Here is a 24,711-nt window from a genome sequence, read left to right as displayed (position 1 = left end):
TCACATCTTAAAATGAAACTCAATTGAAATATCAAGAAACATTGGCCGATCATTACACTGACCCCTTTGTATTTTATACCCAGGCCGTATCAGAGGGGGGCCAGGAGGGCCATTTGGCCTGGGCTTCAGAAGACAAAGGGGCCTCACATTTTGACATTTTTCTACTAAGTCATTTCCATTTATTATACACCTTGTAGTTATAACAGAGACAACAAAAGAAATTATATACACCTGCAAACATTTTATTTAAATCATTGTGGGACCTTGAGCCTTTGGCAATTTTTCGGTCACATCTGAGTTTTCATCTGCATGATTGGAGACTGGAGTAGCTTCTGTGATTAGTGATTCTATGTTATGAAACTCTGTTTACAGTCTTTGCATAGTTTAGAGGTTTTGAAAGTCATAATTAATTCTGTTACTGTAAAGTGATTTTGCTCAGACTGAGGTAAGTTTAACCTTTTAAATTAGATATTTATCTCTGCTCAAATGCAGTCGTTTCTCAGTTAGTTGTTTTTAGATTCTAAGAAATATACTGAAAGATGCTGACAATCATGCTTTTCCCACTTGTCTGCTGACAAAAATTCTTCCAAGTAGAAAGATCTACACAAGAGACTAGCTCTGCTGGAGCATGGAAAAGCAGGCTCTATACTGTGTATCCTGTTTCATTTTTAACAGTAATACTTCAAATGCATCAGTACTGTCTGATCCATCTCATTGGAGTATCAGAAGTTTGAGGAATTTGAAAGACCGAATACCTGCATATGAAACTTCAGTATCGCATAAAGATAACTATGTTACATGGAAATCAGCTAGTAGAGCAGCACTAGCTGACAGTTCAATTGAAAACTTACTCCTGAGTGAAATAAACACAGAAACTAATAACTGTAAAAAACCCTCCATGAGCGTATATTGAATGTCATTCTTTTTCTTTCTGACCAGGGATTGGCTTTATTTGGTTCCAGTCAATGTATCGATGACCCTACAAATGGAAACTTTCTTGGTATACTTGAGTTTCTTAGCAAGTATGACTCACTTTTATCAGGCCATGTTAAGTGTGTTCATGAAACACAAAAGAACGGAAAACATATGCAAGACCATTATCTGTCTAGCAGAATATAAAATGAGTTTATTGGGACATTTGTGCAAACAACAATTCTTGAAGAGAAACAACATCTGAAGTACTTTTCAATTATTATTGATGCAACTCCAGACTGTTCTCATAAAGAACTGACAATTCTGGTTGTTCAATATGTTAAAACGCAGGAAGTTCAAAGATTTCAATTGAAGAACAATTCATTTTGTTCTATAATGTCATGAAAAAAAGTGGAAAAGAAATCACCGTTCAAGTATTAGAAATTCTGGAAGGCTTCAAATTTAATTTTCAAGTCTGCTTTGGCCAAGCCTATAACAATGGATCCAATATGGCTTGGAAGCACAATGGAGTACAAGCAGTTCTTCTTGAGCAAAATCCAAACTATATATTCTCCGGTAGTGGCAACCATACACTAAAGCTTGTTGGTGTTGATTGCACTGAATCATGCAAGGAAGCAATCACATACTTTGGAACAATCCAGCAATTGTACAACCTCTTCAGTAGCAGTCCTCGAAAGTGGGAAATTCTGAAGCAGCATCTGCCTGTTTTTCTTCAATGCATGTCGACGATGAGATGGTGAGTATGAATTGATGGCGTTAACCCAGTTTCACAGCATTTGGATTCTGTGAGATAGGCTTTAAGAGAGCTTGACTCTCTTACTCTCAGAACACAAGCTTACACTGAGCTTAAGTCAATTCAGAAGTATATATCCAAATTTGAATGCATTTTAATGTTGTCCATGTGGATGAAGCTGCTAAAAATGATCCATGACACTAATCTTGTAATTGAAGCACGCAATGCTACATAAGATGTTGAGAGGGATAACACTGAATGACTTCTTAAAGATATTCAAAAATTCTTGATCAATGGGACGCAATCATTTCTGAGTCCAAATCAGTAGCACAGGGTATTGACATTTCATCCAATCACAGTCTAACATCTCAATCTCATGTAGAAAGGTAATACTGAAACAATTTTTTTTGTTATTATTGACTCCATCAAATCTGGTCTTATACATCAATTTGAGTCACTGCAACAAATGTGTAGCCTTTTTGGATTTCTCTGGGAGTTCAGAGAACTACGTGATGAAGATCTATATTCATCAGTGGCAGAACAGTTTTAACAAAGATACAGCAAAATTTTAGGAGATCTCTGTGATGAGATCATCTTCCTGAAAAATATACATTCCACCAACTTTAAATCAGACTTCAAGCCAAAAGAACTGTGTCAGGAAATGTTTTATCTCGGCCTACTGACCATATTTCCTAATATCAGAATTGCATTACGTATTTTTGTTAGTCTCCCTGAATCAGTGGCTTCAGGTGAGTGCATATTAAAACAAGTACAGAACTATCATTCTACAATGGGACGAGCATTTGACTGGGTCCGCAGTGCTTAACACTAACAGTGATGTTGCATGTAAATTAGGTTTTTCTTCAACTATAAATGAGTTTGCACATCACAAAGCCAGAAAAGCATTCCTAAAAGGAAGAGTTTTGCTTGCAGTGGAAACTCATAATTAAAGTTACATTTTTAATATACATGTTATAGGTATAATTACTTAATTGTTAATAAATAAATGTCTCAAGTGTACATTTTCATATGCTCTTTTGATTTTAGTATGACTGTGTGGATGAGAAGTTAGATACGTCAGGAGCCTAGGGCTAAGCCAGGCTAGGGCCTCTAAACTCAAAGTGGCCCAGGCCACTGTCTTCTCTGACAAGCCCTGTTTATACCTTTCACCTTTTGTTTTTTGTCCCTTAGACCAGTGGTTCCCAACCTTTTTTACACGGGGGGACCAATAAACCCATTCACAAACTTTTGGCGAACTGGTAACATTTTATTTGCAAATAATGAATATTCAAATATGCAAATAAAATGTTACCAGTCCACCAAAAGTTTGTGAATGGGTTTGCTGGCCCGCGGTATAAAAAGCCCCTGCCCCCAGAGCCACTCACCCCTCCACTGCCCCCTAGTGCCAGCCACTGACCCCAGAGACTCCTGCACCCAACCCTCTCCCCCAGTGACAGCCTCTGCCCTCAGAGTTCCCTAGTGCCAGTCCCCCTGCCCCAAAAGCCTCAGTGCCAACCTCCTGTTTCCAGAGCCCCACTGCACCCAGTTCCCCTAGATTCCCCGTGCCAGTCCCCAATATTAGCCCTGTCCCCAATGCCAGCCCTGCTCCCCTAATCCTCTATTAGCCCCCCAGTGCCAACTTCCCATCCTGGATGTCACAGTACCCTCATTGTCAGTCCCCCCATGCCCCTTAGAGCCCCCTATCCCTAGAGCTCCCCAGCACTAGCTCCATCCTCAGAGCCCCCCATGCCTGTCCCGCCCCTCTCACCTAACCTTGCTGCTGCCTCCCAGCTGCCAGCTGAGCGCAGGGCACTTCCCTGCACGGCAGGAGGGCTGCATGGAGCCTGCAGTGTGCCGGGCCCCTGCTGAGTGCTGCAGCATCCAGGCTCCCTGTGGCGTTTGGCCCCAGCTGAGTGCTGTGACAGCCAGGCCAGGGCCAAGCACTGCATGGAGCCTGATTGCTGCAGCGCTCAACTGGGGCTGAATGCCATGTGGGGCCCAGCTGCTTGGCAGCTGGGCACTTGCTGAGCACCGCGGCAGCCAGGCTCCACGCGGCACTGGGCCCCGGCCGAATGCTGCAGCTACCCATCACATGGCCCTGCCAGTCCCAGTAGGGACAGCCTCACTGAGGCCCGGCTCCAGCCACAGCATACCTGGCTGACTGCCAGGCCACCCACCCTGCTGCTGCATGGGGAAACCCAGCAGGCGGAGCTCATTAGCAGCTGGGGACGTGGCCTGCAGTGTGCTGCGGCCCGGCAAGCAGGGGTTCGCGGCCTCGCTGCAGGTCTGCTGACCGGCAGTTGAGAACTGCTGCTTTAGACTATAAGCTCTTCAGGCAGGGACCCTGTTATCCTATATGATTGTACAGCAGTGAGGATATAATTGGCATGACTGCACTGTAAATAATAAATAAAACAGGGAAGCTTAAATTAAAGCTTTGCACCTTTTGTTTATTCACCCTGATTCCTTCTATTTCTGTCAATCCTCCTGGACTGGTCTCACTCTAAATTTGATCAAGGAACATTTCTGAATTGGAGCCAAATTCTGGGGAAGGGGTACTTATAACTCTTTAAAAGACATCAAGGGTCCTCAGCCAGATGGTTAGAGTTTTCAGTTCCATTAGGATCTTCAATCCCTAGTAGAAGTACTTCCCATATTGCACCCTAACGCTCAGATCCAGAAAAGCTCGTAAGCACCTGTTTAACTTCAACTGTGTATCACACTGAAGACTACTCGGGTACTCACTTAAAATCAAGCATATACTTTAGTGGTTTTCTGGCCTGAGGCCTAAATTCTCAATTCCCCACTTTGTTGCTTACAAAAAAAAAAAAAAAAAAAAAAAAAAGCAGCTTTGCTGGGATGGTGAACAAATGCTTTAAATTTCTTTTCCTTTTTGTGTTTTGAAATTGATAGGAAAAATTATCCTAAATGTCCTGCATAATGTAGAACAGTACTGTAACAAAAAGTATCTCTTGTAGTAAAGTAACACTAAAGATTTATTTTGTAATGAAATAATACAAAATCATGATGTCTCATGTAATTGGATCATTATTGCTTTTTGATAGTGATACTAGTTTTATAAATTTCCCTTTGATAATCTCTTTCTACTGATTTTAGCTGACTCAGTCATAGATTTGTTCATTCAAAATAGTATGACCCTCCCCTATGCTGCAAGCTGACAGGGACTCAGTTCCACAAAAGGCTGATCTATTCATCATCTAAATCATATATGCCACAAAAGCAAGGCATGTTGATTCAACCAGTGCTGGTCCCTCAGAGGATACCTAATGCTAATGAGTTATCTGCTCTGTAAGGATCACTATGCTTAATTCATCAGATGGTTTAAGCAGGGAACCTTGACTGTGCTTTCAATTTAGTAGCCTTAAAAAAGACCCTGATTCCTACTTTATTAAGAAATGGACGTAAAAAACAATTAAATTATATCCACTAATGTAATTCCATTGATTCCACTGGAGTTACCCCTTATTTAAGCTCGTATAACCAAGAGCAAAATCAGATCTATGATATTTACTGAGCAGGACTTCACTCACTATCCATCAGGGAGCTTCATGCCTTTGGGGGCTTTCCCTTAATCCTCTTCCCTAGCTATCTAATTTCCTTTGCTAATGTCAGCCAGGGAAAGACATATACCCATCATGTGTCTAAGTACCTCAACAATACTAGGTAAAGGTAGAAGCTATTTCTGGCAAACAATTGTCACTAGCTGATAATCTAGGGTGACTATACATTCTATTTTAGCTGGGACAGTTCCCTTTTTAAGCCCTGTCACAGACATCCTGACTTTTTTGTCAAAACTGGGGATTTTTTCCATTTTCTCTGGACCAAGGTCAGGTGTATATAAACCTAATGTAATGCATGTTATCACTTTCAAGAAGTAATACCTGTTAATAATGAATAATTCATGGTACCCAGGCAGTTCACAGGAAAACAAGAAGACATGCAGAGGAGACATCAACTCCTCTAGATATTTGCCTTGTTTTACAATAGCCTATTGTGACAGAGTCAGGCCAGAAGGGCACAAAAGAGTAATTGTAAGGGAGGTATATTAGCCTCAGACTGAGTAAATCTTTATTCCAGGGCTACTCCAGAACCAGTGAGAGCTTGCTAGAATCAATCAGGGCAATTAGGCACCTGATTAAGTGGGCTTGCAGAGTCAGGTGAGCCATGGCTAGTGGAATACCTGGGGCCAAGTAAAGAACCAGTTGAGACTGGTTATAAAAAGAGCTTCCCTGCAGTTAATTAGTGTATGCGGAGTTGAGAGGATGGAGGGAGCTCTACAGAGAGTCTAAGAGAAGCAAGCACCAGCAGATTCTGGGTATGTCTACACTGCCACCCTAGTTCAAACTAATGTGGCTAATGTAGGCATTCGAACTTGCAAATGAACTAGGGTGGCAGTGTAGACATATCCTGTAGTAGAAAGAGCCTGAAATAAGGAAAGTGTGAGATTTTGTAGCTGCCTCATAGTTAGTGATGGAAACTTTTATAGGCAGCTGCTATTACAGGGCCCTGGGCTGGAACGTGGAGTAGAGGGTGGGCCCACATTTCCCCCCCACACCTACGTCTCCAATTCTACTTGGGGGAAAAAACTGTCTGGGAAAAAGAAAGGGGTTTACCCAGCCCTGTATAATGTGAGGATCCACTGAGACCGTGGAGTTTGGTTGCCCCCTATACCTTAGCCTGGCCAATGATGAGAGTAGCTCAACAAATAGCAAGCTGTTGCCCTAGGTGGGGTGCGAACTTTAAAATCGTTGGGCTCCAGGGCAGCTGCCTCCCCTTCTTTCCCCAACCCTCATCCCCACTCGTCAGCGAGCCTGCAGCTAAGCACAGAATAGCATATTTCCTAGTCAAGACCTCCATCAGCATGCTCAATTACATGCCTTTTAAGGCATTGCTATATCAAGGAATCGAATCTCGCCTTCAACTATTTCATCCAGGATCAATCACTGTCAGTCCTCCTCAGGTTCCTTGAGATCAGAATAGCACCTAATGTGGTGCATGCTATCCCTTTTAAGAAGAAATACCTGTTAATTGGGAAAACAAACAGCAGTCTTCAACTAAAGAGTCTCCAGCTATAGATGATTTTACTTCCAAGTCTGTACTTGGGCATAGATCAGTAGTAGACAAAGAACTTTCTTCATTCTTCAGAGTATTTGGTGATTTCAGTCCAACAGTCTGCAAACAAAAGAATGATCACAAATAAAACTTATCACTTAGGTTCCATCAGGAACATGTACAATGATATAAGACTCCATTCTACACAATTAAAATGTGTGAGAGTTCTGCCACTGACTTCGTTAATGAAAGATTAGACCCCTAGTGCAAATGTATAACGTCTCCTTCTTACAGGCCACAACACATTTCACAATGAAAACATAAGGCTGGACAGTTAGCAGAGAGATGTGTTGCATTATGGGCTCAATCCTGCACCTGAGCTCTCTGACCACAATCAATCAATGCATTTATGCACATGAGTAGTATTGACTTCAATGGAATTATATATGTACCGGTACTTAAAATTCCAGGAATGTTTAAGCAGACAGTTAGTTTAGAAGGTGAGAATCAAGGCCAAGATTTTCAAAACTAGGGCTGTTAGAAATGTATGTGAATTAGAGCAGGCCCAAACAGAGATTGGGTGTACTCTGACAAAAACACCCCCCACAACCTCCTTGGTCAGGGATCGCCAAGATGGTTTACGTTTACTTTTTATCCTTCCCCACATATCCTCGATGTGCTGAGTACAGCTCTACTCTATTGAGGTTCTGGACCATAATATCTATAAAAGGTAGCCACACTGGAAGGGTGTTAACTATTGAAACAGTTCAGCTGGAAAAAAAAGCTACAACTTATCCTAACATCGTTTGCCCATAAATTCTCCCAAACCTCAGCCATTCTTTTTAGGTGACAAATCTGAGGAGCTGTCCCAGATTGAGGTGTCATTAGAGGAAGGTTTGGAACAAATTGATAAACTAAACAATAAGTTGTCACTCAGACCAGATGGCATTCACCCAGGAGTTCTGAGGGAATGTAAATGTGGAATTGCAGAAATACTAACCGTAGTGTGTGACATCATTTAAATCAGCTTCTGCATCAAATGATTGGAAGATAGCTAATGCGATGCCAGTTTTTAAAAAGGGCTCCAGAGGTTATCCTGGCAACTATAGGCTAGTAAGCTATCTTTAGTATTGGGGAAATTGGTTGAAACTATAGTAAAAAACAATATTGTCATACATGTAGACAAACATATAGATGAACGTAATTTTTGTAATGGGAAATCATGTCTCAGCAATCTATTAGGGGATCAACAAGCATGTGGATAAAAGGTGTCCAGGGGAGATAATGTATTTAGATTTTCAGAAAGCCTTTGACAAGGTCCCTCACCAAATGCTCTTAAACAAAGTTAACTGTCACGGAATAAAAGGCAAGTTCCTCTCAGTGATTGATACATGGTTAAAAAGATAGGAAACAAAGGTTAAGAACAAATGCCCAATTTTCAGAATTGAGAGAGGTAATGGGATCTGTATTGGGACCAATCCTAGTCAACATATTCATAAATGATCTGGGAAAAGGGGTACAAAGTGAGGTGGCCAAATTTACAACACTACTAAAGATACTTAAGGCCCACGCAGACTGTGAAGAGCTATAAACAGATTTCTCAAAATTGTGTGACCGAGCAATGAAATGGCAGGTGAAATATAATGGTGCTAAATGCAAAGTAATGCATATTGGAAAACATAATCCCACATATCCATTTAAAATGATGGGATCTAAATTATCTATTACCACTCACGAAAGAGATCTTGGAGACATTGTGAATAGTTCTCTTAAAATATCCACTCAGTGTGCAGTGGCAATCAAACATCAACAGGATGTTGGGAATCATTATGAAAGAGATAGATAAGATAGAAAATATTGTATTTCCTCTATATAAATCCGTGCTACTTCCATATCTTGAATACTCCCCTTCTCAAGAAAGATATATCGGCAGTGGAAAAAGTTTAGAAAAGGCAACAAAAATTATTTGGGGGTGGAAGAGCTGCCACGTGAGGAGAGATGAATAAGACTGGGACTTTACAGCTACAAAAAGAGACGACTAAGGGGAATATGACTGAGGTCTATGAAATCATGACTGGTGTGGAGAAAGCAGATAAGGAAGTTCTATTTACTCCTCATAACACAAGAAATATGGGTTGTGAAATGAATAGGCAGAAGGTTTAAACTAAATAAAAGGAAGTATTTCTTCACACAAGGCACAGTCATCCTATGGAACTCTTTGTCAGAGGATATTGTGAAGGCCAAAACAATAACAGGGTTTCAAAAAGAACTAGAGTCTCTCCATTAATTTAGGGCCATCAGTGGCAATTAGCTAGGATGGGCAAGGTTGGTGTCCCTAGCCTCTGTTGCCAGAAGCTGGGGATGGGTGACAAGGAATGGATCATTTGATGATTACCTGTTCTGTCCATTCCCTCTGGAGTCTCTGACATTGGACACTGTCAGAAGACAGGGTATTGGGGGCTACATGTACCTTTGGTCTCACCCAGTATGGCCATTCTTACGTTCTTATCAGAGCTCTGAGCTTGGAAACCAAGTTGATACTTATGAGAAATGCACTCGCATGATCAGAGAGTTAACTCAACCTTCCACACCTAAGAAAGATATTTGTGTCCCAGTTCACTGTCACTCTGCACCTGATATATACATTTGCAGCATGGTAAAGTGTGTATAAAATTAATATTTGTTTTACTGTAGCACCCAGAAGCCATAGTTATGTACCAGGACCCCATACTGCTTGGCAATATGCAAACACAGAGAATGCTAATTATTAAGATTCAGTAGCATTTTACACTCATCGTACACTTGTTTTGTGTTGGGTTAAGTGATGACACAATACAAGAGAAGGGTGAATACGGCCTCAGAGTTCTTGTTTTTCTAACTTAGCCTTTTCCTTTTTTATTTTTGTTTTTGCTCAGATATGGATTCCTGATTTTATATACATAGACATTTCATTGCTAAAAACACACTTTAAAAGTTTGAAACTGAGTTCTTTCTAATAAGAAGCAGATTTTCTATCAATTAAACTGCTCAACCTTTTGATACAAAATGTATTAGCATTTAGAGGCATTGTTTTGATCACTGGAGGCTTCTGTATTGTCCTATTATTAAATAAAAGCATTAAACAACAACTGGCACCATCTAGAACTGACTGAATAATTTGCATCTAACTATTTATTTGATGAATATCATCTTCACTTCTGTCTAAACTGTCTGCAGGCAGATTGTAAAGCTACCAAATGTATTAATTATTCAAAATTATTCACACATGTCATCATCAAATGTTTCCAGATTTGAAAATCACTCACATTTTGACATTATAATTAAATATACGCCCAGGCCCACTGACAGGAATCCTAAGCCCCAGGACAACATATCCCCTTCGCTCCGAGGGAGCCACAAGTCATCCTGCTCTGCATCCAGAGAAATCCCAAACACCACCCTTCAAGCAGAGAACCCTCTAGATGGTCACAGACCCATTACCCACCTGCCTGAAGGTGCCCCTCCCACCCTCCATCCTCCTTCTAACCCTCCCCCCGCCCCAGCCACACTCTGCACAACTCTGCCCCCAGTGGTCCTGTGCCCAGCTTGGCCCCTTCTCCTCTCTGGCCTTCCCCGCCAGCTACCCTTAAACCAGCTCTGCCTCGCAGTGGTCCTGTGTCCCTCCGCCTCCCCCCCACTTCCGTTCCTTTCTTCCAGCTGTCCCTGCCTACTTCTGTCCACATCTCTCCTCTTTGTTCCCTTCTCCACCCAGTTCCTCCGCCCCTTTCGGCCCTTGATCCCTGCAGACCCATGCCCAGCTCTACCCCAGAGCTCACTTTCTTCTTTTCCCAGGCCAGCTTTCCCCTCCCTGTTCACTCACATGCTTACAACCTTGCAACGATTGCTGCTGCAGCTGGGCTGGCTCCTCCCCCTAATTCTGCCTTCCCCACACAGCTGGGGGTTGCTGTCCTGACTCACCATCTGGCTGCCCAGGGCCTTTCTTGCCCCAACACTGCCTATCAGGGTGCACCACTAGCTGGCAGAGATTTTGTGCAGCCTGTAGTGGGTGCTGGGACTCGGAAGTCAGCACCTAGGAGACCTGCAGCCTCCTCCCCTCCTCTCACCCATCCCCTGTCACCTCAGGTAATGTAAAAGGGCCCAGGTCTGCCAGCTGCCCCTAGTACTGCCACGGCCAGAGGACCTGGAGCCCCTTTAACGCCTCCGGGCCTCTGAGCAATTGCCACCTTTACCTTCCCCTTGTTGGTGGGCACGTGTACACCTCACAATTTGCTCTGTAACTAACATACAGTATATCGTGTAATTAAGTCGTGAATATCAGCTCTGAATTTTATATTTGCTAGTATCAGTCACAGTTTCCAATAGCATGATCAAAAGCCCACTGAAGTCAGTTAAAAGACTCCCATTGACTATATAAAGTTTGGGATCAGTTTGCACGTATTCATTAGTTACACAATTACATCAGCAGGGAATAGAAACGAACCCTGGTAGTTTACATCAATCATTAATGAATCCAGAATTGTCCAATTTTACATTCAAGTTCACAATTCAAATTTTACTTTTAGTGAGCCTTTGAGCTACAAAATTGCTTTTCATGAGTTTTTACGCTAGGAAATAGGGCTGTCAATTAATGTGCATAAATGCCTGCGATTAATGCAGGGCGCAATTAACATGTTAATGTTTTAATGTGCGTTAATCGCAGGCGTTTCCGTGGCACTGCCCCTTTGAAACACCACCAAGGCATTTCAAAGGGGCAATGCGAGCAGAGCCTGGGATCAGCTGGAGTCGCCAGCTGACCACAGGCTCAGTGCAGTGTTGCCCCTTTGAAACGCAGTGGTGGCGTTTCAAAAGACCAGTACTGCACTGAGCCCAGGATCAGCTGGGAATGCCAATTGATCTGAAGCTCCTGCGGGGCTGTCCCTTTGAAACGCCACAGCAGTGTTTCAAAGGGGCAGTGCAACATGGAGCCTGGGTCAACTGGAGTCTTATTATTGTTTAACAGTGATTAATCACAATTAACTTTTTTAATTGCTTGACAGCCCTACTAAGAAAGCTTGAGTGCTCAATTTTTTGTAGGAAGCAAACACAGTGACATAGTATTTCACTTTCAAATTCAAACACACAGGCTACGTCTACACTGCGTGTTTTTTTTTGTCAGAAGATATGCAAATGGAGCACTCATTTGCCTATTTCACACTCTCATTTGCATATCCTCTTCCGATCCTTTTTTTGCGGAAGAGGTTTTTGTGAAAAAAGCACTGTGTAGATGGGGCCATTTGTCAGAAAAAAATAAACCTTTGCGCAAGAGCCTGTAAATCTCATTTTTTGAGGAATAAGGATTCTTGTACAAAAGGGTTTTTTTTTTCCGACAAATAGCCCCATGAATGCTCCATTTGCATTTCCTCCTCTACAAAACACCCAGGCTGCACCTAGACTGGCAAGATTTTGTGCAAATACTTTTAATGGAAATATTTTTCCGTTAAAAGTATTTGCACAAGAGAGCGTCTATGCTGGCACGGATGCGTTTGCACAAAAGACATCTTTTGCACAAAAGCATCCATGCCAGTGTAGATGCTCTCTTGCGCAAGAAAGCTCTGATGGCCATTTTAGCCATCGGGCTTTCTTGTACAAGAAATTAACTTGGCTTTCTACACTGGCCCTCTTGCGCAAGAATGCCTGTGCAAGAGGGCTTATCCCTGAGCAGAAGCGTCAGAATATTTGCACAAGAACCACTGATTTTGTACAGTACAAAGTCAGTGTTCTTGCGCAAATACTCGTGGCCAGTGTAGACAGGCGGCAAGATTTTGCACCAAAGCGGTAACTTTTGCGCAAAATCTTTCCAGTGTCGACACAGCCCCACAGTGTAGACGTAGCCATAGATCTCAGATCACTGATCCTCACTTGATAAAAAAGTGAGGATCAGAATACATTGCAGGCTATTTACTGGGCCAACTTCTGTACTAAGAGTACCTTTTTCAGAACTGAAGAAGAGCTCCAGGTAATGTCTCTCTCACCAGTGGAAGTTGGCCCAATAAAAGATATTACCTCACCTACCTTGTTTCTCTATTATCCTGGGATAAAAAAAAAGCTATGACAATCCTTGTTGGCCTCCGTCGGTCAGTTGACCATGGATGACGTATCCTAGTTCTCGTCTTGGTTCGTGTCGAATTGTCTGGGACAGCGTCGGGGACAGCGTCGTTGGTGGCTGAAAAGGCCAATCCGGGACAGGCATTCTTTGCCGCAGAAGTCGCAGCTATAGGTGGTTCCCTGGCTGTTGTTGTTGCGTAACTTCCTGCGGGCTCGCTTTTCTTCTGATGCACGCATCATGTTCGTTTCGCCTGACTTGAGCTGTGTGGTCAGGGTGCCCCTCCACTTTGGGCGGTCTGCTGCGAGGTCTTCCCAGGACTGCGTGTTTATGTCGATGGCTTTCATGTCCCTCTTCACGACATCTTTAAATCGCAGGTTCGGGCGCCCTGTGGTTCTCTTCCCAGATGCCAGTTCCCCGTAGAGGATGTCCTTTGGGATCCTCCCATCCTCCATGCGGCGTACATGGCCAAGCCAACGCAGGCGACGTTGTCGGAGCATGGTGTACATGCTGGGGAGGCCGGCTCGAGTCAGAACTTCGAAGTTGGAGACTTTGTCTTGCCAGGTAATACCCAGGATGCGGCGCAGACCTCGTAGATGGAAGGCGTTCAGTCTCCGCTCTTGTCTCGCGTATGTGGTCCATGTCTCGCTCCCGTACAGCAGGGTGCTGATGACGCAGGCGTTGTACACTGCCATCTTTGTTGCGGTTGTCAGCCTGGGGTTGGTCCACACTCGGGTTGTCAGGCGGGCTAAAGTAGAGGCTGCCTTCCCGATCCTCTTGTCGAGCTCAGCGTCAAGGGAGAGATTATCGGTGATGGTGGAGCCCAAGTACGTGAACTGGTGGACGACGTCAAGCTGGTAGTCGTCTACTGTGATGGCTGGTGGAGTGACAGTGTCCTGGCTTAGGACGTTTGTTTTTTTCAAACTGATAGTCAGCCCAAAGTCTTTGCAGGCCATGGAAAAACGGCTCATCAGCGACTGTAGTTCTTCCTGGGTGTGTGTGACGACTGCTGCGTCGTCGGCAAATATCATGTCCCTGATCAGCGTCTCGCGTATCTTCGTCTTGGCTTTGAGGCGAGAGAGATTGAATAGCTTGCCGTCCGATCTGGTGCGGAGGTAGATTCCTTCCGTTGCTGAGCCGAAGGCATGCTTAAGGAGCAGGGCAAAGAAGATCCCAAACAATGTGGGGGCAAGAACGCAGCCTTGCTTGACGCCGCTGCTGATGCTGAAAGGCTCGGAGCAACTGCCGTTAAACTGCACTGTTCCCTTCATGTCTGTGTGGAAGGATTCAATCAAACTCTGCAGTTTTGGTGGGCAGCCGATCTTGTGAAGGATTTTGAAGAGTCCGTCTCTGCTGACCAGGTCAAAGGCTTTGGTGAGATCAATGAAGGAGACGTACAGGGGCATCTGCTGTTCTCTACACTTCTCCTGGAGTTGTCGTAGGGAGAAAATCATGTCTACGGTTGACCGTTCTGCGCGGAAACCACACTGTGACTCCGGGTAGACACGTTCAGCCAGCTTCTGCAGTCGGGTCAAGATGACCTTAGCAAATACTTTGCCTACGATGCTAAGAAGGGAGATGCCTCTGTAGTTGTTGCAATCACTTCTCTCGCCCTTATTCTTGTAGAGGGTGACGATCTTAGCATCCCGCATATCCTGCGGTACGGCTCCTTCTTTCCAGCACTGACAGAGCACTTTGTGAAGAGGGTGCAGTAGGGAACACTTGCACTGTTTCAGCAGGTCTGGAGGAATCCCGTCGCTGCCGGGGGCTTTTCTTGAGGCCAGTTTATCAACAGCCTTGCTGAGCTCTTCTACTGTTGGCTCTGCATCAAGTTCTTCCATTATTGGCAGGCATTCAATGGCATCTAATGCTGCGGAGGTCACCGTATTCCGTCTGGAGTAGAGGTCAGAGTAGTGTTCCACCCATCTCCCCAACTGTTGTTGCTTGTCGGAGATTATTTCTCCAGTAGATGACTTGAGGGGTGCTGTTTTGCTCTTGGTAGGGCCCAGCGCTTTCTTGATGCCGTCGTACATGCCTCTTGTGTTCCCTGATATGGCTGCTTTCTGGATGTCGTTGCTGAGCTGCTGCCAATATTCGTTCGCACAGTGTCTGGCAACCTGTTGAGCCTTGCTCCTAGTAGCCCTGAGAATTTGTAGGTTCCTCTGGCTTGGTGACCGCTTGTATTCTGCCAGGGCGGCGCGCTTGGCTTCTATGACTGGAATCATCACAGAGGACTTTGCTTCAAACCAGTCGTGCGTCTTTGTGGTCCTCTTTCCAAAGGTTGCCAGGGCAGTGCAGTGCATTATGTTCCGCAGTGTTTCCCACTTTCCCATGGCAGAGTCTCCTGTCTGTGTGGCGTCAAGTTCCTTCTCAAGCGCTTCTGCGAATTTCTGCGTCAGGTCAGGCTGCGACATCTTGCTGACGTCGATGCGAGGATTTCCTTGTTTCCTTGAACGATAAAACCTCTTCGGGTTCAGCCTGATCTTGCAGCACACTAAGGAGTGGTCTGTGTCGCAGTCAGCGCTATGATAAGAGCGTACGTGCAGGACGCAATTGATAGCTGAGCGGCGAACTAATATAAGGTCCAACTGGTGCCAGTGTTTCGAGCGCGGATGTCGCCAGGAGACCTTATGCTGGGGCTTGGTCTGAAAGTATGAGTTGGTGATGCACAGGTTGTAGAAAGCGCAGAGCTCGAGCAGGCGTTGGCCGTTCTCGTTCATTTTGCCGACGCCAAATTTTCCGAGGCACGAAGGCCATGAGTCATTGTCCGCACCTACTCTGGCATTGAAGTCACCCAGAAGGATGAGTTGTTCCTTGTCGGGGATGCTGTTGATGACAGATGTTAGGTTCTCATAGAACCGGTCTTTAGTTTCCAATGTTGCGTTCAGAGTTGGGGCGTATACGCTGACGAGGGTGATAGGGCCCGTGGTGGTGTTGAGACGAAGGGTGAGGAGTCGTTCTGAGCCATTACTGCCTGGTTCTACCATACTCAGTAGGCTATTTTTCACCGCGAAAGCTACGCCATGCTGTCTGGGCTCGTCTGGGGCCTTTCCCTGCCAGTAGAAGGTGTAGTCTTTTTCTTTCAGAATGCCTGAGTCTGCCAGTCGTGTTTCCTGTAGGGCGGCGATGTCTACGTTCAGCCTCAGAAGTTCGTTGTTGATGACTGCTGTCTTTCGTAGGTCGTCAATGTCCCAAACGTCTTCGGAGAGGCCCGTCAACATTGTACGGACATTCCAACATCCCAGTTTAAGAGGTGGTCTCTTTCTCAGTGTTTTGTTGCCTGGTGCGATGGTTGCAGCCTGCCGTTCGGAATATTCCTAATCCCCATGCACCCAGTGAGGAAAGCAGACTGTGGCGGGGCAGTACCTGACTGTCTGGGGGCTGCCCAGCTTGAGGCGGGCGGTAACTGCCCAGTGAGACCCGAAGATCCCTCCCACCGTCGGGAACAACCCCTGGCGCCATGCTCTACGCCAATTGAGCTGTGGCTTATAACCGGTAAACTGTTGCTCCCCGTGTTGTTTCCGCGCTAGTAGCGCTAGCGAGGCTGGAGTGTCCTCTCCAGGGTTGCGAGATATGTTGGTAGTCGGATACTAGCCAGGGCGATGTAATATGGAGGAACAGGCTATTGCCCACGTAGCGGGTCCCCCCTCTCCACGTCGTCGATGGATCCAAAGGAACAGCAGGGCTGCTACAGTTTGGCATCGGCGCCGTCGCAGGAGTTGCCAGAGCGAGGCTGCAAGCAGCGTCGAACTGTCTTAGGGACTCCGACTCCGGATTTTTCCTCGAGGTTTACTCCTGAAGCCTTTTCCATGGAAGAATATAGCCGCAAGGCAGCGGAGGTTTAAAATCAGGGTTTTCCTTCCCCTGCACTGGCTAATTGCCATTTATAATAGTAGGCCAGGTCCCCTGATGGCACAAATCAGTGTACCTCTGCTGAAAGCAAGGAAACTGCGCTAATTCACTCTGAGGATGTGACCCTACGTAGCTATTTATAATCTTAAACTACCATAAAAGGCATATTCCTGTGATGGACAGAGCTCTATAAGAAGGACTGAAATGGTTACATTTCCTGACCACAAGGAGGAATATTGCAAGCCTCCTAACCCTGTCCGGGTTTACCTTCTTCTCCCCTGCCTGGCCATCTTCCTCCACATGGGTCCTCAGGCCTGCAAAGAAGCCTTCACAGAATCTATAAAAATTTGACATGGAGATGGCCTACCAATTTTCTTGCAGGATAGAGAGATCCTTGCTATGCAGAAATTTGGGTACGCCATTCATCTTACGCCGTAAGTAGGTGTCACTTCTTATATAAGACTTTTTCTCTCACCCTGCAACTTGCAAATCAAAATCATGGTGGGGCCATACCAAACAGACAATCCAAACCTGGCATAATTTCCATTAGAAAGGTAAATGAAACAGGTCATGTTGACAAAAATCTCTTAATGCAAATTTAAAAACTACTTTATGTGATCATGATGGAAGATTAATGTTTCATACACACTTACAATAAGGAGGTTGATGGGAGCCTGAGAAACTAAAACGTAGAACTCTCTTGTCCACCATAAAATACTTACTAAACTAAATATTTATTTTCTAAAAAAATAGGCTCAGTTCATAAAGTAATTAATTGCTTTCTATTTCTTTTGACAGCAATGACCAAATGTCCTCTTCATAAATCCAGCCTCTACATAATTCAAATCTCTCTCTATATAAAAAAAAATTTTCCTGCAGGGCAACAGAGTGACATCATCACATCACTCTGTGTTGCCCCGCCCCCCAGCCTTGGCAGAGTCCCTAGAGGAGGAAGACGTAGCTATGGCTCTGGGTTCTCCCCACCCCTGAGCTCCCTGCTGGTCCCCGGCTTCCCTGCAGGAGAGCTAGAGGATGGCGGCAGCAGCTCCTTGCTGTGCTCGGAGCCCTGATGCTCCAGGACCCAGCGAGGAACTGACACCTCCTGCTGCCCTGGGACAGGTGCTTAGGCCACCACCTGTCAAGTGCTCCAGCCTGTGCCCCCCCCCCGCCCCACCCTACAAGATTAGCGTGCCAGCACCAGCTTCCTGCGTGGGGGAGAGGGGAGAGGAGAAAGCCCCGAGACTCTGCACCAGATCCAGCTTGCGGGGGAGCACGTGCGCTGCTCCTCCCCTCCCCACAGCAGCGCATGTGCTTCCTCACAAGCTGGATCTGGCACGGAGCCTTGGGGTGTTTTCTTCTCCCCCCTCCACAGCAGGAAGCAAAGCTGGCATCCTAACCTTGTGGGGAGCAGGGAAGCATGAGGCTGGAGTGCCTGGCCCGAGGCAACTGGAAGTGGCGGCAATTCCCCAGTAGGTCCCAGAGCATCAGAGCCCAGAGTGCAGTAAAGAGCCAGTGGCCCCACCACCCCCTGCTTGTAACAAATAGCAAGGTCCTCAGCAGGCTTCATGGAGTCTATGAGTCATCTTCTTTTTGAGTTACAAAAAGCTCTCCTTGGGGTATGTTTTATGTTTGTTTCTGCCTGAGTTTCCATTCAATGAGGGTGGAGAAGAGAGGTTGAATGTCATTCTAGTGCAAAACTTTTATGTAATAGGAGCTGTCAGCAGTAATTTGCTAAAGGTGGTCAGAGTCTTGATTTGCCTAGTCTCCTCTGGAAGTGGGCCCCACAGTTGTATCCCCTCATCTGAGGATGCTTTTTGAGCCCAGTTCTCCCATGCTTCATGCTGGGCTTCTTGATCTGCATTGTCCCAAAGGACACATTTGTATGGGTAGTTCATAGATGGAGATGTGGACACTAAAACATAGCAGAAGAAACCCCTAAAGCAAAACTCAAGAGTCTAATTCCTTTATTAAAGCTTTATGAAGAAAACTAGAGTTAAGGTTACATTACAATACAGACTTCTATTTTTATGTGGTCACTACAAGAAATGGCTTAATATCTTACATTGAATGTAGCCCCTTTGTTTGCTGATGGGGCTATTCCAGCTCGCACATTCCTTGAATTTTATTTGCTGTTCAATGACATTTTTGCAAATTTAATTTTTCTTTTTGGAGTAGTTAATATTCAATACTGTTTATTTGAGTAATGTAAATTAGTTGTGATTGGTCAGATGAGCCAGATGGGTATTAAGTGAGACTAGCTTTGGAGTGGCTGATGAGCATCCAAAGAAAGAAACATTTCTACTCCCTATATTTTACCAGTATGATACAGCAGTTGCACCATGACAAGGTATGCACACCAGCCAAGGCTAAAGTGGTGATTAAGTCCTTCATGAGTGATCTGCACAGACAGTTTTCTACACAATCTGACCACCAGCGGAAGCATAGCTGCCTTTCTGCCATTAACTCCTCCAAAATGAAACCCATCTTAAACTGGGTGATACCAGAGGAAATGGCCATGATTCAGCCACACACACAATGGATCTCATCCTAGAGAAACATTTCTACCTTTCTCCCCTGGAATATATATCAGGTGGGATCATAGATAGGACAAGAAAGGAGCCATGTGACTCCCATGATGCACCATACTGTTCAAAGAGGAGAGAGTGTGTTGCATTATGGGAGATGTAGGTCAGCCAGCTAGCCTAGTCCATAGGTGAGAATGGGGGAGTCAAACATCTGAACTATAGTTCTTATAGCCACAAGAAAATGAAGTTTAATGTTGAGCTGATTTGAAATTAAATCTTTGGGGTCAGTTTAAGAACATATTTTGTTCCAGTTTTCCTGACAGAAAATGGAAACATTTTGACAACATGACAATTTCAATTAAAGTAGAAACTGGATTTTTCACTGAAAAATCATTCAGATGGAACCAGTTATATTTGTCATTCTTTTTATAGTTCCTTACAAATTATGCAAAAATTATATCCAGCCCCAAATGGCAAAAGTCCTTCAAGACTATCATTGCTGCCTGGAAATTTAGGATCCATAAAGGTCGCAGGAAGAACATAACATTTTAAACATCTCAGGAAAAAAATGGGCATATCGTCTCCACTGAGCAATGGTCTCAATCCCTTCTAGTTCAAAAGGATTTATTCCCTTTCCTATCAATAACACCTGGGTTTAGTTTAGATTGATCTGCAGCCACTCCAGACTGAATTTGGAGAAAGTCCAGAGAAGAGCAACAAAAATGACTAAAGGTCTAGAAAACATGACCTGGAAGGGAAGACTGAAAGAAACGGGCTTGTTTAGTTTGGAAAAGAGAAGACTGAGAGGGGACATGATAGCAGCTTTAAAGGATCTAAAAGGGTGTTACAAGGAGGAGGAAGAAAAATTGTTCTCCTTGACCTTTGATAATAGGACAAGTTGCAATGGGTTCAAATTGCAGCTAGAGAGGTTTAGAATGAACATTAGAAAAAAAATTCCTAACTGCCAGAATGATTAAAAACTTGAATAAATTGCCTAGGGAGGTTGTGGAAACTCCATCACTGGAGATAATTAAGAGCAAGTTGGACAAGCATCTATTTGGGATGATCTTGGTGCTTGGTCCTGCCATCAGGGCAGGGGACTGGACTGGATGACTTTTCGAGGTCCCTTCCAGTTCTAGTGTTCTATGATTCTGTATCTGCTAGACACTGAGGCTATGTCTAGACTGCAAGCCTCTTTCGAAAAAAAAAAAGAGTCCAGACGGGTATGTTTAGACTACAAGGCTTTTTTGAAAAAAATGGCCTTTTTTTAAAAAAACTTCCCCTCCATTTAGACTGGTGCTGCCTTCTTTCAAAAGTAAATTGAAAGAACACAGCAGTTTTTTTGACTGCAGAAAACCTCATTTTATGGAGAATAATGCCTTTTTTTGAAAGTGCTCTTTCGAAAAAAGGCGCTATGTAATGCAAACTGTGCTTTTTCGAAAGATAGCATCCAGACTGCCTGGGTGCTTTATTTCGAAAAAGCGGCTTGCTTTTTCAAACGTACTGGTTGTAGTCTAGATGCTCTTTTTTGAAAGAGGCTTTTTCAAAAGTATCTTTCGAAAAAGCCTCTTTAGAAAGAGCCTTGCGGTCTAGACATAGCTGACTACAACCAGTACTTTTGAAAAAGCAAGCCGCTTTTTCAAAAGAGAGCACCCAGGCAGTCTGGATGCTCTCTTTTGAAAAATCACAGTTTGCATTACATAGTGCTTTTTTTCGAAAAAGGTGTTCTTCCTCATAAAACGAGGTTTTCCACAGTTGAAAAAACTGCTGCGTTCTTTCGATTTACTTTCAAAAGAATGCGTCAGCAGTCTAGACGCAGGGGAAGTTTTTTTGAAAAAAGGCCACTTTTTGGAAAAAACCCTATAAGCTCTTTTGAGTGAACTTTAGAAGGGCATTTTGCAGGTGGTTGGATAATATTTATCCAGAACCCTGAGACCATTCATCAGTGCAACTGAATGAAACGCAAAATTTCTGCAGTAGCACTCTGAGAGATAGTGCAAACTGATGTGATGTCTTTCAGCAACACAGCCACAGTTCTAATCTTTTAATGTAGGAATTTCAATCCTTCGAAGTTTGTTGTTTAGAGCTATTGGTCAAATTGCATAGTGAAAATTTTAGACTCAACTTTATGGTCTTCAATTGCAGAATGAAACAAAATTCTAGACTGCAAAGTGTACCAATGAATGAAGTGCCCTGTGGTTAAGGCACAGAATGAGGACTCCTGAGAGTTTATTCAAGTCTCAGACTCTGCCAGAGACTACCTAAATCCCCTTGGGTAAGTCATGTAAGCTGTCCTTTCCCATCTAATCATAGTACTTCCATGATCCCACTCTTCATCTGTCTTGGCCATTTAGATTGTAAGTTCTTTGCAGCAGAGGCTGTCTCTCACTTTTTTTTGTTTTTGTTTTTGTTTTTTTTGCACAGTGCATGGCATAACAAGACCCTGATCTCAGTAAGCACATCTGGACACAACTGTCATATAAATAATAGCAATTAATAAGGTGCTGAGTAAATAAAAACAAATAAATATTTGTGTATACATACACCATTATTGATTTTTTCAGTCTGAGCATAAAAAACTGACAAAGCAAATTTCAGACTTTTATAAGGCTACATCTATACTACAGGCTTCTTGCACAAGAAGCTTTTTACAGAAGAGATCTTCCAAAAAAACTTCTTGCTCAAGAGACCATCCACACCGCAAAAGCACATAAAAAAAGTGATGTGCTTTTTCAAAAGAGAGCATCCATTCTGCCTGGATGCTATCTCGCATAAAAGCTGTGATTGCTATGGACAGAATGCCCACCAGGGCACTTGTGTTTTTTCCTCTTCCCTCTTCTTCTAAAAAAACTCCCTCTTCCCCATCCACACAGACCTTTTTGTGAAAGAGCTCTTTCGCAAAAAGGCTTCTTTCTTGTAGAATGAGGATTATCAATTGCACAAAAAGCCCTCTGTTCTTTCGATTTACTGTTGAAAGAACGCACTTGTAGTGTGGATGTAACTCAAGTTTTGTCAGAAAAAGAGCTGTTTTTCCGACTAAACTCTGTAGTCTAGACATAAAGTGTTGACTTCATTTTCAGAGAAATACTATGTTCTATCATATCTGATGCACTGCATAAATAGCCTCCTCCTTTATGCCTTGCACATCTTAAGCTTCTGTTTGACTTCACTGGAAGATATGAATACACAAGGAATGCATAATTGGGAAAAAACCAAACCTATTGCTACTTAAGGACCTTATAACTGTGTTACTATGAGGCATACAAATACAGTTCAGATATTCACACTGACAGCAGGTATCTACAACTCAAGCTTAAGGACAATCACTGTTAGCCAAACTGAATCTGTGAAGCAAAGTGGACAGTTTTGATTCCAGCCAGTAGAAAGCAATGCTCTAACCAGCCCTTCATGCTGTTAAACATATTTCTCCCCTGGAGAACAGTTTCCTATTTCACTCCCACTTTTAGCTGTGCTAATAAAGGTTTACTGCATGAATTAAATGCAATTAAGTCAACTTTCAACCCCCTGAAAATGAATCCTTTAATGTTTTTAATGTTTAATATAGCTAATTTCCAGAGGTCCTTTAAGAGTGCTTGTTAGATTTGTACATCATAAATGAGGCACAAAAGAGAAGCATGAAAGCTTTTTGTTATGGGCACTGCTGACATAGCATACTGTTTCAATCTAATATAAGAAAAATAAGGTGCAATTTGAGTAACCCGACACCAGCTGTTAACTTTAAGGGCTACACTTTAAAAAAATAAAATAAACATGCATATTGTATTTTCAAAAAGCTTCTTAGTCAGGTGCAAAGAAAGACACAGGTGATCAGCAAGTCCTTCTTAAGAAACAGCTGCTATAAAAGAAAGAGAGAAAAAAAGAAACAGAGATGGGGAAGGTGCCATTTTCGATCACTATAGTAAACACCTAATGCACCGTAAACAGAACAGGTCATGCGGTAAAACATGAAGAAGCTCTTTTTAATCATCTGAATGGAAATTTAATATCTTTGCATTTGCTAACCAAGGCGACTTGCCCAAGCAACCAGATACACAAAGCTCTATATATTTGTTCTGCTTTTGTTGCTACTGAGTGAAGCTTCTAAGTCACAAGCATTTAGGGCTGGTTTTTATTAAGTTGTTTTGCACTTGAGTGCTCATTAGGAAAATTAGGGTATCTGAACATGAAATAGTGGAGTGTAAAGAAATCTAACAGATCAAAGGAAAATAGCCACATATGCAACATAACAAACACCTACAACCATTATTTATTTATTTATTGCTGTTGAATTTCTGGATCCAATTGTAATCCAAATTCACCAGTTCATTACCCCCATTGTACATCAGTAAAACACTGCAGAATTAAGTAGCCAAAGGCCAGGTTTACACTGGCGGAGAAAATCAATGCAAGATACTCAACTCCAGCTACGTGAATTGCATAGCTGGAGTCGACATTGATTTTCTGAGGCAGCCCCACAGAAGAAACGCTTTTCTGAGGAGGCCAAAGGGAGAAACGCTTCTGTCGACTTCCCTTACTTCTCACAATAGTGAGGAATACCATGGTTGAGAGGGGTGCCCTCAACATTCAATTTAGCGGGTCTTTACTAGACCCGCTAAATAGAACCCCAGAAGACTGATTGCCAGAGTATTGATCTTGTCTCCAGGTATATGCAAAAAGGTGGCCCTGATGTTCAAAAGGGAGACCTTTCAATGTAGCAACATTAATGGTCCATGTTAGTACATTTTAGATTTGGCTGTGTTTCCTGATGCATTACCTCCATGAAGGATGGTATCTGCCAAAAGGATGGTATCTGAGTGCATTAGGAAAGCCAAATTTTCAGTCTGAGGTGGGGTGAAGTGCCTTCAGTTGCTGCCCAAAATATATTAGTAATAGAAATGGGCTACATTCAAAATACCAGCAGAGCTACCATACAGTGACAAAGCACCCATGACTGAGACAGAACTGGAACCCCAGGTCTCCCTTATTCTAGGATAGACCATCTCTCTCTAGAAGCATAGCCTATCCAGCTCCATATTAGCATCACACTCTGCTCCAATCAGGACTAACAGTATACATGTACTTTTTGACCATTTTTGTAGTCCTATATAACGACTCATTCGATGTATGTGAATAAGAATTCCATATGCTCTATTAATGAGTACCTCCCAATATTTTCTTCATATACAGACTTATGATTTCATTCATTTTTCCTTTTTTTTTTCATTTGTGTGTTGGCTATATAACACTTCTCCCAGTAACCACATAATGCATACATGAATATATCATACTGAATCAAGCTCAAATGAATATTTGATTTTGTTTTTAATGTGCTTCCACTTTGTTAAGTTAGGGTCCCCAGTGCCTATGAGTGAGATACAGTTGCATAATGGTTTGAGAGATGAGAATTTGATATTGATATTCCTACATTTATATAGAGGGTGCAGGTGTTTTAAAGCATTTATGAAATTGCTTGATTGACGCTCATATAGAAGTCCATTGATAAGTTTAAGCTT

At 43.4% G+C, this 24,711-nt stretch overlaps 1 protein-coding gene across 1 annotated transcript in view; it reads right to left on the bottom strand.

The window, feature by feature from the left end:
- Nucleotides 1-24,711, bottom strand: part of C1H12orf42 (chromosome 1 C12orf42 homolog) — a 237,713-nt gene that overhangs the window by 92,879 nt on the left and 120,123 nt on the right. The window contains exon 9 of the mRNA XM_075938918.1: nt 6,709-6,859. Within this exon, the coding sequence (XP_075795033.1) occupies nt 6,709-6,859 (151 nt within the window). The remainder of the gene's footprint in view (nt 1-6,708; nt 6,860-24,711) is intronic.

Source organism: Pelodiscus sinensis, chromosome 1 (assembly GCF_049634645.1).
Source record: "Pelodiscus sinensis isolate JC-2024 chromosome 1, ASM4963464v1, whole genome shotgun sequence".
Taxonomy (NCBI): Eukaryota; Metazoa; Chordata; order Testudines; family Trionychidae; genus Pelodiscus; species Pelodiscus sinensis.
The sequence above is the reverse complement of the archived record's forward strand: the minus strand, read 5'-3'. Positions and strand labels throughout refer to the sequence as shown.